We start from the raw sequence: 15,699 nt of genomic DNA on the forward strand, positions 1-15,699 counted from the left end.
CACTCAGGCCACCGCCGCAACCTCGGATAGTTCACTTTCCAATCGATTGGCTTCCGGGAGCAGAGGCCGCAGGACAACTTCCGGTTTCCCCGCCCGCCCCTTAGGCCCCGCCCCCGACGCGGTCTTCCTCCCCACCCAGCCTATTTCCTCCTCCCGGCCTCGCCCCTGGCCCCTCCTCCCCCGTTCTCAGACCCGACTCCTTCTCGTCCCCCACCCTCAGGCCCCGCCCCCAGCCACGCTCCTCCTCTCCATCCTAAGGCCCCGACCTCCTCCTCCCCCACCTCAGACCCCGCCCCCAGTGCACCCTCAGCTCCGCCCCTCAACCCCCCTCTCCCGCCCCGTTCCATTCAATTGTTGGATTGTCAGCGCCGCAATCCCTCCGGCGGCCGGCAGGGGGCGGGGTTCGAGCGTGGATTCACCCGGCGTCCCCCGGGCAGGGGCAGGTGCGGCGCAGAGCTGGGCGGGTGAGCGGGCGGACGCGAGGCCGCGGGCGGGCGGCTGCGACGCCGCGTTGGGTCGCGCTCGGCGGGGAGGCCGCGGTGGCCGCATCAGTGCTGACGTGGGGCGACGTGGGCCGGCGCCGGTCCCGGTGGGGCTCGTCGTCCCACCTCCTCGCGTCCGTAAGCAGTGACGAGGCCCGCTACGTAAATCGCTTCGCGGCGGGTAAGTGGCGCGCCGGCCGGCGGGGCCAGCGGAGCCTGAGGCGGGGGCGCCGGAGCGGGGGCAGGGCAGAACGGTTAGCCCCGGCCGCCCCCGCTGTTTGCCCCGCGCACCCGGCGGGCGCTTTCCGAGGGGCCACTTCTCCGGCTCCGAGGGAGGGGAGGCCGCCGGACAGGCGGGCGACGTGGCTCCGTCCTCTCCTGTCGCTCGCCAGAGCCGCCGCCTCCCGGTCCTCGCGGCCCGAGACCGAGCGAGCGGGGCGCTGCCGCGGCGCTGCTGGAAGGCGCCCCGCCCTTGTTCTCCGCGTCCCCTTTGCGCTGGGACCAGCCAGCCTGGCAAGGCCCCCGGAGCCGGAGCGCGAACTGAGAGGGACGCGCGTCCTCGGACGTCTTCCCCGCGGTCCCCGCCGGGACCCGGACCCGGTCCCGAGTGTGAGCCTGTCACGCTCCCTGCGCGGCTCGGGAAGGGGCGGCCGGCCGGCCGAGGTCAGAGCGATGCTGACCCGCGGGACCAGCCTCGGTCCGCACTGGAGGCCCTGTAACCGGGCGGCTCACCGGAGCAGCTTCCGAACAACTTTTCCTTTCCTGCCTAATTCGCCAGGCTGCTGGGAGTGCAGCCACCTTCCTTGGAAACAAACCCAAACCGAGATGCGCAGGGCTAGAGGTCCAATGTGAAGATTGTGTTAGATTACATGAATAATTCGTGTTCTCTAGTTTTTTCCCTGTGGGTACCATGTTTTTCTCCTAGTCTCGATCCTACTTTTGGATAACAAGCTGCTTTCCCTTCAAAGTCGTAGTCTTTGAAACTTTGAACTTAAAGGAACTTTTTTCCCCCAAAGAAAGGCAAATTGCAAACAATGTGTTTTGGCCAACTTATGCTAAGTATTAAGATACTGATGTTTAAAAAGCTGCTTATTGATCCAAACGCAGCTTTTCAATGGATTTGATCCTGGATGAGTAAACACTGAAAGCATTGTCATGTTAAGTGTTGGTAATGACAAACATTTTTGGTGCATCTGTAAATAGTTCAGTGTAAGCAAATGCTTGCCTAGTGACCGGCTGTTCAACCTGGAGTCGCTTTGGTGAGTGTGAAGTTGTAATTACACGGATGTTTTGTGTACACATTTTATAAGAGTGTATGAATAAATTTTTATTGAATGTGTAAACACAAAGGAGCTCTTTAGTCTTTTTGTTTTCACATTGTCCCAGCAGTTTACTGAAATTGGGTGAGTTTAACAAACTCCAGACTCCATAGACTACTCTAATTTCCTATTAGGGCAAATCACTGCATGATTAAAATATGAAATCATGTTTAAAATTATGCACATTTCATGAAAAGTAGGGAAGAGTTTCAGGTTGTTAACATACGTAAGGAATCCTGACTGAATCTTTACCAGTATAGACGTATATTCCTGATCCTGTTTTCCCCAACCTGGTATTGTCTACAGGTTAATATTCGGCCAGAAAAGTAAGTCAGGTTTATTGTTGAAGTGGGTAGTCTATTGGAAAGTGCTCAAAGTCTTGTCCCATTTAGGTAGACTTTTAAACATAAAACTGAACAATGCAAACACTTAACAGTTGAACCATTGATGTTTTGACACGCAATCAGTATTGGTCATTAAGGAAATAAACCTGAAATGTCTTTGAATTCTGTTAAGTATTTCTACTTATTGAACTGATGTCGACATATATAAAAGTCAACTTTGATAATAGCAGTGTGTGCATTGAATACAATTTCAATATTATCAGTATATCGATTTCAAGGAAAGTGTTTCTCATCCATTATACATATGTAGAAGTAAACATTTAAAATCATTTTGTTAATTTCATTTTAAAGAGCACAGGGTATTTAAAATACTTTTCACCATGGGAATCACACAATAAAGAGTGCCCTGTTCTTAAAAGTAAATCTCTCATTCATGGGTTTTCTTTTAATGATGCTGTAGGATATCCAGTAGCCAATAAGGGAGAATGAAGAGGAAAACCTAAGGATGACATTAGCTGGGATTTATCTAAATATTACTCATGAAAACAAGCCGAGTCTTATTGGTATAATACAGTTATAGCAATTTTTAAAAATATCTAGTTTGCAAATCTTGACTGACCTTCCCAGGAGTGTTATGGGAAATTACTGGCAAGGTATATGTGAAACAATTTTGAGGGAAGGCATGAGCTAGTAGGTTATTTAGGACTGTTTAAATAACTCTCTCACTGGTGAAGAAGGACGCTTGCCTCCAAGAAAACCTTACTATCAACTTTTTGTGAGGCTCTTTTGAAGTCTCTCAGTTCTCCCCAAATGGGAAGCATCTTCATGCGTACTTTCTGAACAGAAAAGTACAACCAGACCAATCAAATGTCAAAATGAAACCCTGTGAAATTTTAACAGTGGGGTTCATGTGATTCTGACATTGTTTACTTTTGAGAATTCCAGAAAACAAACTCAGTTTCTTCAAGGTTATCTTAGTGAACTTTTTGTTTTTGTTTTTTTAATTTAGCAGACTTAAAATTAGACCATCCTAACTCAGAATGTCAGATGTCATAGAGTTTTGTTCATATTCTCAAACATCCTCTTTTTTTTCCATTGGTAGCACAAAAATTATTTTTTTGCCTAGAAATGCTTAGGAATTTATATCGTAGCATTGATTATGATGAAAGCTTCCAGCTCTGGAATTGGAACAACTATATATCACGCATAAAGACACTTGGGATGCTTTTGCACCTCTTAAAATTGATGGAGGAGTTAAATTTAACTTATTTAGGCATGTTTCTACACTTAGATACTAGTTTTGTTCATATACACAAGATAGGACCAACCTAGGTAAGTATAATAACGTTGAAATTCGTTTCTGTGAACCTTAGCTAATTCCAGTGTCTTATATACTCTTTCCCAGATTTGCTAGTTAGTAGTCGATGCAGCTGTACTTTATGTGTAGATAAATGTTTTGAAATGTATTTAAAGTGCGGTAATGGAGTGTTCTGTTGAAAGAAAAGCCCTACAATGATTAGCCAAGCAAATAACTTCCCCAATAGATTGAAAGTTATGTTTCCCTTCATGAAATGGGGCGGGGGCTCGGCAGGGCGGGGTGTGTTTGGAGAGGTGGAGATAGGCCATGACTATTTGAATTTCATTTTTCATTTCCTCCTTAGCAGAGGATCCTGCTGTTCATTGACTGAAATAGACGAAAGCAGGCACCAGGTGGGGAATGAACTGAAAAAGAGATGCTTGAATAGTTAATCCTTTGGTGATTTTAGTAAAGAGTTTAGATTTCTTAAATAATAATGGGTATCTGAAGCAGTTAAACTGGAGTGGCCTTGAATCTGTATTAGAATGCTGCCTGATTTTCTGTATGATTCATATTCAAAATAGTAAAGGCAGTATTTACAAGTGTTTCAAATAATTATTTAGAAGAACTGTTCCTGGCCACTTTTGTTTTTACACAAAAGTGTAAAAATTGTTATTTGAAAGTTATTCTAACTTTACTTCACAAAGATTACAAAACTTTGAAAGTGGCATAATTTCCTGTTACTACTGTATTGCTTTGTTTTTCCTGTACTCATCTCCTTCACCTAAAATGCATAATAACCATAGGCTCATCCCTGTCAACTTCACACACGTGACATTTTGTAATTACAGTTGACTCTTGAACAACGTGGGAGTTAGGGGCGCCGACTGCTGCTCAGTTGAACATCCCTGTATAACTTTTGACTCCCCCAAAACTTAACTACTAATAGCCTGCTGTTGACCAGAAGCCTTACCAATAACGTACACAGTCAATTAAAACATGTTTTGTATGTTATATGTATTATATACTGTATTCTCACAGTAAAGTAAGCAAGAGAAAAGAAAATGGTATTAAGAAAATCATAAGGAAGAGAAATACATTTACAGTCCTGTACTGTATTTATCAATACCATAAGTTCATGAGATGAATCATTTGTCTGTACCTACATCAGTATTGTCATGTGATACAAAACACTGCAGATGTAATATGTATTACTGACACTTGACATCAAAATGAAAAGATAATGTGAAAAAGAAATCTGTATTTATTTATAGGTATAACAATTCATACATTAATAGTGAAGAAGCAGCAATATGATTGCCTAGTGTAATTGATCTGATTGCTTCACGGTAGCCTAGTCCAAACACTAATGAATGAATCACTGTAGAAATTTATGGCATACAGTATTACAGTCATATTCATAATACAGTATTGGAAACATTGTTATGTTTTTTTAAAAAAAAACCACTTACCTGTGATGATAGCTGATTTGCAGTTCCTCCAATTATGAGAGAGAGGAATACTGTACGGTAATGTAGTTCTTTGAAAGCAAAGTTATAAAACAGTAAGAAAACTAACACATTATTTTATATTAAATATCACCTTATACCTGTGTAAGGATAGACTAGTATCTACATATATTTTACATTTTCATGACATACCTTTTTCTAAATTTTCTCAATAATTATAGGCTATGAGTTTCATCTGAGTTTTTTCAAATTATTGGAAATCTCCAAAAAATTTTCCAATATTTTTATTTATTTATTTATTTATTTTTATTTATTTTTGCTGTGTCGGGTCTTAGTTGCGGCACGCAGGACCTTTGTTGAGCTGTACTGGATCTATTGTTGTGGCGCGTGGGCTTCTCTCTAGTTGCGGCATGTGGGTTTTCTCTCTCTAGTTGTGGCGTGTGGGCTTAGTTGCCCCCAATGACATGTGGGATCTTATTTCCCTGACTAGGGATCGAACCCGTGTCCCCTGCATTGGAAGACAGATGCTTTACCACTGGACTACCAGGGAAGTCCCTCCAATATATTGATTGAAAAGAATTCACATATAAGTGGACCCATACTGTTTCAAACCTGTGTTGTTCAAGGGTCAACTGTACTTCTCTCTCCTAGCTAGCTTGCCTTTTCCCAGTTTCTTAATTGACTTGGTTGAGGAGGACCAGATTTACAATATAAACTTCATATTCTTCTCCTACTTTCTTTCAAACCTTACTTGCTGTTGCTACTTAAATCATAGTTAACCTCTGAGGATCTTCTACTTTCCCAAGGAGCTAAAACCTTTCTTCATCCAGAACTCAAGAAACAGATTATACTTTTCTGTGTTCTTTCTCTTCCTGCTTCCGTTAGAGGTGTACTACCCTTTATTCCACGTTCTTTTCTTTTTGTTTTGACCGTGCTAATTGCAGTGGGGTCTTTATTTTGCCTTTCTTGCAAAAACCATAGCTAATAAGTGGTAGAACTCAGGTTAACGCCCAGATCAACCTCCAGTGCCACGCTGTTTATATCGCACACTGCTATGCTACGACCACTAGACCGTGTTGCCACCTCAGGAACTGGGGACAAGGGAAGTGGGGAATGAAGAGAGAGGACTCCTGGATAGGGTGGCTGAGCCAATGGTGATGTCACTCCCCAATCGAGACAAAAGTACAGCAAGAGGTGAGATGCAGAGCAAGGGAGTTGAGGTTGGTTTTAAACATATTAGACTTGAGGATCTCTGAAGAAACCGTTAAGAGATGTCGAATAGGCAGATACATACAGGCTAGAGCTCAGGAGAGAGAGGTCCAGGCTGGAGGTGAGATTTGAGACACATCAAGGCGGGATGAGGCAGCCTAGGGGGAGAGTGTGGAGGTGTTTGTGACTGGAAGCCTGGGAATACCAGTACTTAAAGAGTGGGCCAAAGGAGACTAAGGCGAAGGACTGGATAACTTGGAAGGGGAAACATGAACGTGGTGTCCTGAAGAGTTCAAGGAGGGCGAAATTTGGGGAGTAGGAAATGCTGTAGGCATGTTAAGGAGGATAGGGACTAAAGATCATTCTTGAAGATTTGGCAAGCAGGCGATCAATCAGTGATGACTTTTTAGAGAGTAGTTGGAATGAAATAATTCTCTGATAAGCCTGAGTCAGGATCAGGTTTATCTGATGGTCATTATTCTGTTGTGAGGCTAGTCATTTGCTCTCTTGATGTCTTGTGACGGGGTGGCAGGAAGCTGAGACTGTCTTCGATGCTGGCAGCCTCTGGGAAGAGGAAATGGGTGGCTGTTCCCAGACTTCACCAAATACCTTTTTCTCCTTTTTGAGTTCTAAATCATAATGTATTACTTACTCAGAAATTAAACCAAAGAATATGGTATTTCCAGGAGAAATCGGGAGTTACTTCTCTCTTCTTATATGGTGCCGTGCTCATCATTATTATTCAGATAATATTATCATTATTCCTTGTTTAAACATCTGTCTCCCTCATTAGAAACCAAGCTGCTGGAGATCAGGGACATCTTGTTATCTGTGTCTTGGTGCCAAGCACAAGGGCTGGGGTATCTTGGGTGCCAATCACTGTTTAATAAATCAGTAGCCCCTGCCCTCATGGTTACACAGTTGTTATGGAAGATAAGATGTCCTCACGTAAAATGCCAGTGTAATATAACACAGAATAAGGTTTAATCTGAAGGAATGTCACCATCCTTGTTTCTTGTTCATGTTGTAGATTGCCTGGTTCAAGTGCCTTACCTTTCCTCAATGTCCCTATGGTCGGGTGGGGGCAGGTGGTAACAGTAACCATTGTCCTGGTGCCCGTAGTAAGTTGCAGCACACCTGACTGCTGACTCAGTTTCCAAATTGGGTGGGATGGTGTGACATCATTTTAGAGGGACCACTTAGGAGGGAACCCCGGAAATAGCATGTTTGTTGCCAAGCACCTCTGTTGCTGGCATAGACGCCTGGAAGGAACTTAGGGATGCGGGTGTTGGTCCTTTCAAATCTAAAACAAATTGAGGGCTACTGCTCTCCTTTTGTCTTTTTCTTTGCCAACTTTACTTCATTCAGCATGTCAAATGTGTATTTTAAAGAGATATTAGTAAAAAAAAAAAGGGGGGTTTAATTGCTAGAGTGTCTAAAACAGCTTTTTTAATGGATTAAAGGCTATCAGAGGAGATTTTAAAGGAACGGTTACTATTTTGTTTGCAGTTAAAATTCTTTGACAAAACCCAGTTTTGAAGTTAAGGTAAATGAAAAATAGTTGACAAATTTGTTTCAGTGGAATGAAATTTGAGAAAATGATAGATTCATTCAGTTTATTAAGTGATTATTATTTTAAAATAGAGCTGATACTTATGAGCGATTTGTAGTGTGTGTGAAATGATTTAGGCAGCACTGCACTCTCTTCAGTGGAAAATGATAAGTAGCACATGATTTAATTTTTTTTGAATTTTTTCCTAAGAAGATAAGGAAATTGAATAGAAGTAAGTTTGAAAAAAATACGGAGCTGTTTTCACCTTTCTGTGCTGTTTTTTGTTTTATGGAAATTAACGTATTCTGGGGTATTCTGGTGTAGTTTTGAGAGATTTTAATTTTTTTAAAATAAAATCTTACGATCTGCCAACTCGACATTATAATTTTACTGCAGGGTAAAGAAGAAAACGAAGGAGCAAAGCATTGATTACAAATGTCTTAATAATGAGCAAATGTGGCAGGAAAAAATATATTAAAACAAATCTAAGGTAGGTGGATATATTATTTTTCTATTCTTTTGAAAGTTCTACTTAGCTTAAAGTTAAAATGATGGATAAATTAATGGTGTATATCTATGTACCATACATATTTGTGTGTATGTGTGTATGTATATATACACATTATAATAAAAAATATAATAATATGTACCCAAATTGCTCAGCTACTCAATTAGGGAGTTTCTCTTCCACCATGTGCTGTGTGAGGCAGTGCAGAGGATAGGTGGACATTCACGGGCAGCTCATTCTAAGCGCTGGCCTTTCCAGTCAGAAAGGAGATTGTACTTAAGGATGTGGACAGAGTTTTCGTTTTCCTGCTTACACTTGTACCTGAAGTTGTAAAACAGAGGGAAGTCTCTAGCAGTGTTTTACAGAAATCCAAATATTATTTTTCAGGTTTTCTTTTAGTTATTATCAGAGACATTCTGGTTCATCAATTGGGTCTAGCGTCAAAAAGAAAATGAATTTTCTTTGACAGTTTTGGTAAAACTATTTAAAAATAGATAATAGAAACAACTTTAATAATTTTTCCTTTTGCTGCTGGATCCTATTTTTAAAAGAGGTGAAAATTTTTACAAGGGTAGATATAGTTGCTCTGCAGTGTAATTTGTCTTTGCAAATTGGATACAACTAAGTAAGATTTTAGAAGTTAGTAGTTCATTGTACACTTTAATTATAATGAGGAAACTGCCTTTATCTTATTTTTCATTTAGATATTTTTGGTCTGTATTCCTTTTCTCTTCTTTGTTCCTATCTTTTAAAAACACTTTCCTGGGTACTTATGATAGCATTTCTTTAAAATGTTTTTCCTTTTTCTTCTGTTTTTTTCTTCTATTTAAATATCTTGTGTGTTCTTGAAACATAGGTATGCCGAAATAACTTTGGTCATTAATTACCTCAATATTTCTATAATTGTAAATATCATTTTTACAGATATATTCCTTTGTATTCATTTCTTGAATGTATATTATACAAATCATATACAGACAGTACTGTACTGTTTGTTGTAGTTCAGTTTTTTGGGGAGTTTTTGCAGTATGACATAGATGTTCTACTAAAGGCCTGGAAAATAACAGAGTAAGCAAACAAATACAATTCTACCCCCCACCCCTAAAAGTAGTTCACCCTGGAAGTCTTTGAAAATTGTGCTACTGAATGGATCCTATTCTTTTAAAACATTAGTTAATTAACATTTATTAAACTGAATCCCAATATATTCAGAAAATATTGGGATAACATTTACTTTTCTGTTGAAGAAGAAAATGGTTTGCCAATAATATAAAAAAGATTTCAGAAGAAATATTTAGCTTTCATAAGAAAAGAATGTTGCTACTTCCATTAATCGTTTATAAGTTTAAATATGCCCATTTTAGCAAATCCTTATCTGTTCTTTAGAATTGTAGAACTGAATATTCGCCAGTATTTTGCTTACTGTTAGCTTATGGTGCTTAACGGACTTTTTAATTTGTTTTAGTTTTTTTTATTGTTTTATCTCATATGTTTTTATTTTTAAATATTCTGTAATTTATATTTCCTAATTGGTCTTTTTCTGTCTAATTTGGATTTGTTTAAGGTTAAAATATTACATAATTAATTAATTTATAGATTATTAATACTAGTATAACTATGATTAAAATTTGTTACAAAAAATTTGTTACAAAAAGTGAGATTTGGGGGAAAATATTGTATGTACACCTCTTTAATTTTCACTATAAGGTATGTAAGTGAACAATGCAAGATTAAAATAGATCTTTCTCTTACACTTTTTAAATAAATTCCATCGGGACTACTGAGGCTGACTTACAGATGTTAGTGTTGATGTACATCATTTCCAGCTGAGGTCTGGGTCCTGTATTTCCTGCTGAGTTAGTGTTTGAAAATACCCAGTACAGTGCCTGACCCATGTTGAGCACTTAAATGTTAATTGAATCTTTGGCCCTGAGTCCTGGCCTGGGTTGGTTTTTAGTGGGTTTAGGAGGTGGTACTGGAGAACAGTTGGATATAGATCAGCAGAATGAACTTAGTTGAAAATGACAGGGTGTGTAAATTGGTAGTGCTGACCTTACTCTTCTGTAGATGATTTTTACCTTCAAATAAATTGATTTAGTATCAAACTTTTACTGAATGACATGTACTGGGCACTGTACGAGGCACTCCAGGAGAATAAAATGGGATAAGAGTCTCTACATCCTAGTGGGAAAGACAAAGCATATCTGAATGAAGATTGTGACAACAGTTGCAGCATACTCAAAAGCACAGCATTTTTTAAGATGTGTCTAAACGGGACTACTGCTCAAGGCACTGGCTGTGGAAGGACCCCTGAGGTCACAGTAACAAGACCTCTTGTTCACCCTCTATCATGCAGTCTGTTGTGTGCTCTGTAGAAAGTCACTTAATCTCTCTGAACCTTATTTTTATCATTTTAGTAACACCTAACAGTTGCATAGTCTTCCAGAATAGTTGATTAATTGGCTTATTTAATGATTATGGTAGATTCTGTACTAGGCACTGGGAATACATTGAGATCTAAGATGTGGTCTCTGTTGCACACACTGTGCTAGTACTTTGTGGACAGATGTGGTATATGCTAGACAAGTGCTGAAATGGAGGGGATTGCACAAGATGCTTCGGGAACTCCGAACAGAGTAATTGTGCCCAAGGCTATTAGAATAGGCTTTGAAAGATGGTGTCCTTGAGCCATGCTTTGAAGAACGAGTAAAAATGTGCCTGTTGGACAGAGAAGGAGTGAAGGGCATCCCAGGAACAGGGAAGAGCAGATATAAAAGATTAGAACTGGGGGAATAAGATGTGTATTTGACCAAAAAATGGCTCATAAGGAGGCTGGAATGCAGAGTGTGGGAAGGAATGGGGTGACTGGAGATGAGGCTGTAAAGATAAAATGAGGTCACATTGTGAAAGAAATTGAATGGCAGTTTGGTTTGGTAACTGAGAATATGAACTTTGGAAAAAGACCTTAGTTCGAAACCTGGCTTTGCCACTCAGTACCTTTGTGGTAAAATCAGATTCTTCACCTCTTTATGTCTCCTTTTCCTCACCTCTAAAAGAAGAACTAGCTATATTGCCCTTATATAGTTGTTAAGAATGAAAATTAGTAGGCATTTACCACATGGTAAGCACTTGACAAACGGTAATTGTAGTTATGATTATTGTGAGAAGTTTTGAGTTTTATCCTGTAGTCAATAGTAAGCTCCTGAAGAGTTTTAAGCAGAAATATGTTTCAAAAGGATAACTGTTGGCAGGACAGTGGTGGCAGAGAAGAGGACTGAATTGTTCTTTAGAAGGTAGAATCATCCCACCTGGTGATGATGCTGTAGGGAACGAAAGGGAGAGGGTTTCAGGGATGACACTCAGGTTTCCACTGGAGCAGATGGATGGAAGGTGGGGCCCCATTTCCTGAGGTAAGAAACTCAGAGAAGGAACATGTTTGTGGAGGAAGAAAAGGAGTTAGTTTTGGACCCATTGAGTTTGAGGTACCTGCAGGACATCTATTTGGAGATGTTAAATAGGCACTTGGATATATGATTCTGGAATTCAAGAGAGACCTCTGGGCCAGAGATCTAGATTTGAGAGTCATAAGCTTAAAGCTGGTGCTTGAATCTAGAGAAATGGATGATATTACACAGGGGGAGAGATTTGAGAGTGAGGCCAGAAGGCTAACCAAAGTCCTGAAGAATGCAGTGTTGAAGGTTAACACCGAGTAGGAGAAGGATTGGCAAAGGAGCTTGCGGAGAAATTGTCAGAGAATCAGATGAGAGCAGAAAATCAGTATTGTGACCTCAAGATAGAGTCCAAGAAGGGGGATGTCAGCAGTTTTGAGTGCTGCTGAGGGATCAAACAAGATAGGACTTAAAATGAACATTGGATTAAGTGACTGAGATAGATTACCCTTACTAGAGAAGTCTTAGTGAGGCAGAAGTCAGTTTGGGGTTGTCTGGGAGTAGGTGGGAGGTGAAGAAATGGAGATAGTGTTGGCAGTTCTTTAAAGTAGCTTAGCAGTGAGAGGAAGAAGAGAGGTTTGAGAGAGCAGCTAGAGAATGACTTCTGGTTCAGTGGTTGTGTGTGTGTGTGTGTGTGTGTGTGTGTGTGTGTGTGTGTGTGTGGTTGGGGAGACTTGAACAAGCTTAAATCTTGGCAGGAGGAAGCCATTGGGGAGGGCAGAGGGTAATTGTTAGTGTAATGCCCCCATAGCCTAATGAAGAGAGATCCCAAGGACAGACAGGAATTTAAGTCTGGGGAGTTGGAAGCAAGGGAAAATGCAGGTGTAGATGTGAGTGGATTTGTTGATTTGGTGGCAGGAAGTTGAGGGGGTTCTCATTTGAAACAGGAGGCAAGGTCTCACGTGGAATGTGATAGTAGGTGAGCTCAGGGATTTGAGAAGAGGGAGACTTGAAACAGTAACAGAGAATGGGAGAGTAAGCTTCCAGGGAAGCAGTAAGATTGCTGCTTATTTGAGGTTGAAAACTGGATTCAGTAGCCTTAATAATATTCTGTTTTTTAATTTTGTTCAGTATTATTCATTGGTGCAGGCATAGAGGAGACAGAATTGGTTTTATCTGAGATTGGTATTTACTAAGCAGATAAAACAGAGAAAAGGGACAAGGGAATTTATGGTATTGGGAAACAACAGTTAAAATGAGAAACTATGGATTCTAAGCTGAGTAGGACGGGATGTGAAGAAAGGAGGAGGCTGACTGAAAGGGAGAAAGTAGTGGTCTGGAGATCAGTGTGGTGGAAATACAGGTGTGATGGGAGTAATTGAGGGTGGGTGTGAGCTGGGAGGATAGGATATTGGTAGAGTGGGATGTCAGAATTAATTATTTCAGAGGTGGAGCAGTTTTGGACACTGACAAGGTCCAGTGTACGGCCAGCCCCTCAAGTAGAAGGCTGTAGGGGAGGGAAGAAAGTCATTAAACTGAGGCATCAGGGTGAGGGATAGGTCCTTTGTTTTGAGGGTGGAACATAACACAGAATGGTGGAGAGGAAAGCTTTTTTAAGTCAGGTGCCAAAGTCTTCAGTGTCAATCCTTGAAAGTAGAAGCTGATGATTATCACATGGATGAGTAGTATAGGATGGTACATCCAATTACCTTGAGGCTCCGTGAACAAGAGTCTTTATGAAGGAGCAGAGGAAGCACAGCTGGGAAATAGTGGGAATCAGTGAGGATGCCAAGTCAACATTGGGATCTTGATTCAGTGTGGGAAGACAAACAGCTCCCTCTTGAGCGGGGGTGTGGGGGGCTTTGGGAGTTCCAGACAGCACATTGCAAAGGCTTCGGAGGAGAACAGGAGCGAGCAACTGTATTATGCGGGGAAAGGAAGCACTGGTTATGAGAGTGAAAATGAAATGTGGGAGGAGCTTGTATCTTTGACAGTGGCTGGGGAAACCAGAATGTGAGATGTTAATGGATATGATTCTGGCATAGGTGAAGGGGCATTGCAGTTTCGTCATGGCTTACAGGGGACCTTACTGTGATGTGTGAGTGGACAGTAGCAGTTGTGAGGAGCAGCAGTGCAGCTGCTTGGTCCAGTGCTGGGATAGGAGGTTAGTGGATGATGCCAAGTGTGGCAGGGAGGATGAACGGGGGGAGGCGGGGAGGGTGGTGCTGCTAACCTTCCATTTCTGCCTTTCTTCACTAGGAGGCTCAGGGCCTCATGGCATCCTGATCTGGCTGGTATTTAGCTATATGGGTTTTTTGGTAGTTGGTGTGGTACTGACTCACAGACACATGATTTTAACTTTGGAGCTTGAATGGATAGTGATACTCTTGACTGAAAGAAGGACTATAAGGGAAGGGATAGGTGTCTGTGAAGACTCCAGGTTAAGATGCTCACTAGGAGGGGGAAGCACAAATACAGATTTGGGAGTCAAATGCATACAGGATTGAGGAAGCCATAGCATGTAGACTGAAAAAAGTAAAAGGGCAAAGGATTGAACTCTGGGGAATACCCAGGAAAAAAAGAGAACAGTGAACGTGAGTGCATGAAATAGTGTGTATGAAACACTTTCATGTGTAAAACATTTTGAAATGTTTAATAACTTATGAAGTCTTTCATTGTATCTCAAAAAACAACTCCTGAATAGCTTAGGTTTACCTTTTTAAGCATTAGTGCTTTTTTTGGTGGGAGTCTTCCTAGATTCTATTATGTATACTCCTCTTTCCTTAAATTATACAAAGTATAATTATTTTCTTTCTTAATGACTCAGGATAGTTATTGTAAATATCAGTTATTGAATTTTAACTCATAAATTCTTCAATTTCCTGAATATAAAGAACTAGGAGACTTTACCCTGTATGGGCCCAAATTGCTACACACTTGGAATTCCTTTTTTTAAAAATAATTTTTAAAAATTTTATTAAAGTATAGTTGATGTACAATATTATATAAGTTACAGGTGTACAAATATAGTGATTCACAATCTTTAAAGGTTCTACTCCATTTTTACTTATTATAAAATATTGGCTATATTTCTTGTGTTGTACAGTATATCATTGTAGCTTATTTTATACCTAATAGTTTGTACCTCTTAATCCCCTACCCCTATCCTGTCCCTCCCCCTTCCCTCTTCCCACTGGTAACCACTAGTTTGTTCAATATATCTGTGAGTCTGTTTCTTTTTTGTTATATTCACTAGTTTGTTGTATTTTTTAGATTCCCCATATAAGTGATATCATGGAGTATTTGTCTTTCTCTGTCTGACTGATTTCACTTAACATAATACCCTCCAAGTCCATCCATGTTATTGCAAATGGCAAAATTCCATTTTTTATGGCTGAGTAGTATTCCCCTGTGTATATAGACCACATCTTGTTTATCCATTCATCTGTTGATGGACACTTAGGTTGCTTCCATATCTTGGCAGTTGTAAACAGTGCTGCTGTGAACATTGGGGTGCATGTGTCTTTTCGAATTAGTGCGGGGGGTTGGATATACACCCAGTAGAGGGATTGCTGGGTCGTGTGGCAGCTCTCTTTTGAGTGTTCTGAGGACCCTCCATGCTGTTCTCAAGATGGCTGCACCAACTTACATTCCCACCCACAGCCACACTTGGAATTCTTTTTTTTTTTTTTTTTTTTAATTAATTTATTTATTTATGGCTGTTTTGGGTCTTCGTTTCTGTGCGAGGGCTTTCTCTAGTTGCGGCAAGCGGGGGCCACTCTTCATCGCGGTGCGCGGGCCTCTCACTATAGCGGCCTCTCTTGTTGTGGAGAACACGCTCCAGACGCGCAGGCTCAGTAGTTGTGGCTCACGGGCCTAGTTGCTCCGCGGCATGTGGGATCCTCCCAGACCAGGGCTCGAACCCATGTTCCCTGCATTAGCAGGCAGATTCTCAACCACTGCGCCACCAGGGAAGCCCCACACTTGGAATTCTTGACCTGTTTATTATATTCTGTATATTTTCTCCTCCCCTTACCCTATTTCCAGCTGTCACTTCTTATATCCAGTATGTTTAGAAACCAGATAAATGAGAATTGTATTTAAAATTAAATTGAATGGATTTAGAGTAC

The 15,699-nt window shown here is 41.0% G+C and overlaps 1 protein-coding gene across 20 annotated transcripts in view; it reads left to right on the forward strand.

Moving 5' to 3' along the window:
- Window positions 1-449: 449 nt before the first annotated feature.
- CREM (cAMP responsive element modulator) overlaps window positions 450-15,699 on the forward strand; it is a 100,413-nt gene continuing 85,163 nt past the window's right edge. For 16 of the 20 annotated variants that reach the window (XM_057542324.1, XM_057542323.1, XM_057542326.1 and 13 more), the window contains exons 1-2: window positions 532-663; window positions 8,069-8,162. In XM_057542324.1, coding sequence (XP_057398307.1) covers window positions 8,119-8,162 — 44 coding nt within the window. In that variant the 5' untranslated portion in view covers window positions 532-663; window positions 8,069-8,118. Of the gene's footprint in view, window positions 664-8,068; window positions 8,163-15,699 lie in introns of those variants that run through there. The other 4 variants (XM_057542341.1, XM_057542339.1, XM_057542327.1 and 1 more) reach the window with 4 other exon arrangements.

This window comes from Balaenoptera acutorostrata, chromosome 3 (assembly GCF_949987535.1).
Source record: "Balaenoptera acutorostrata chromosome 3, mBalAcu1.1, whole genome shotgun sequence".
In the NCBI taxonomy this organism is placed as follows: Eukaryota; Metazoa; Chordata; class Mammalia; order Artiodactyla; family Balaenopteridae; genus Balaenoptera; species Balaenoptera acutorostrata.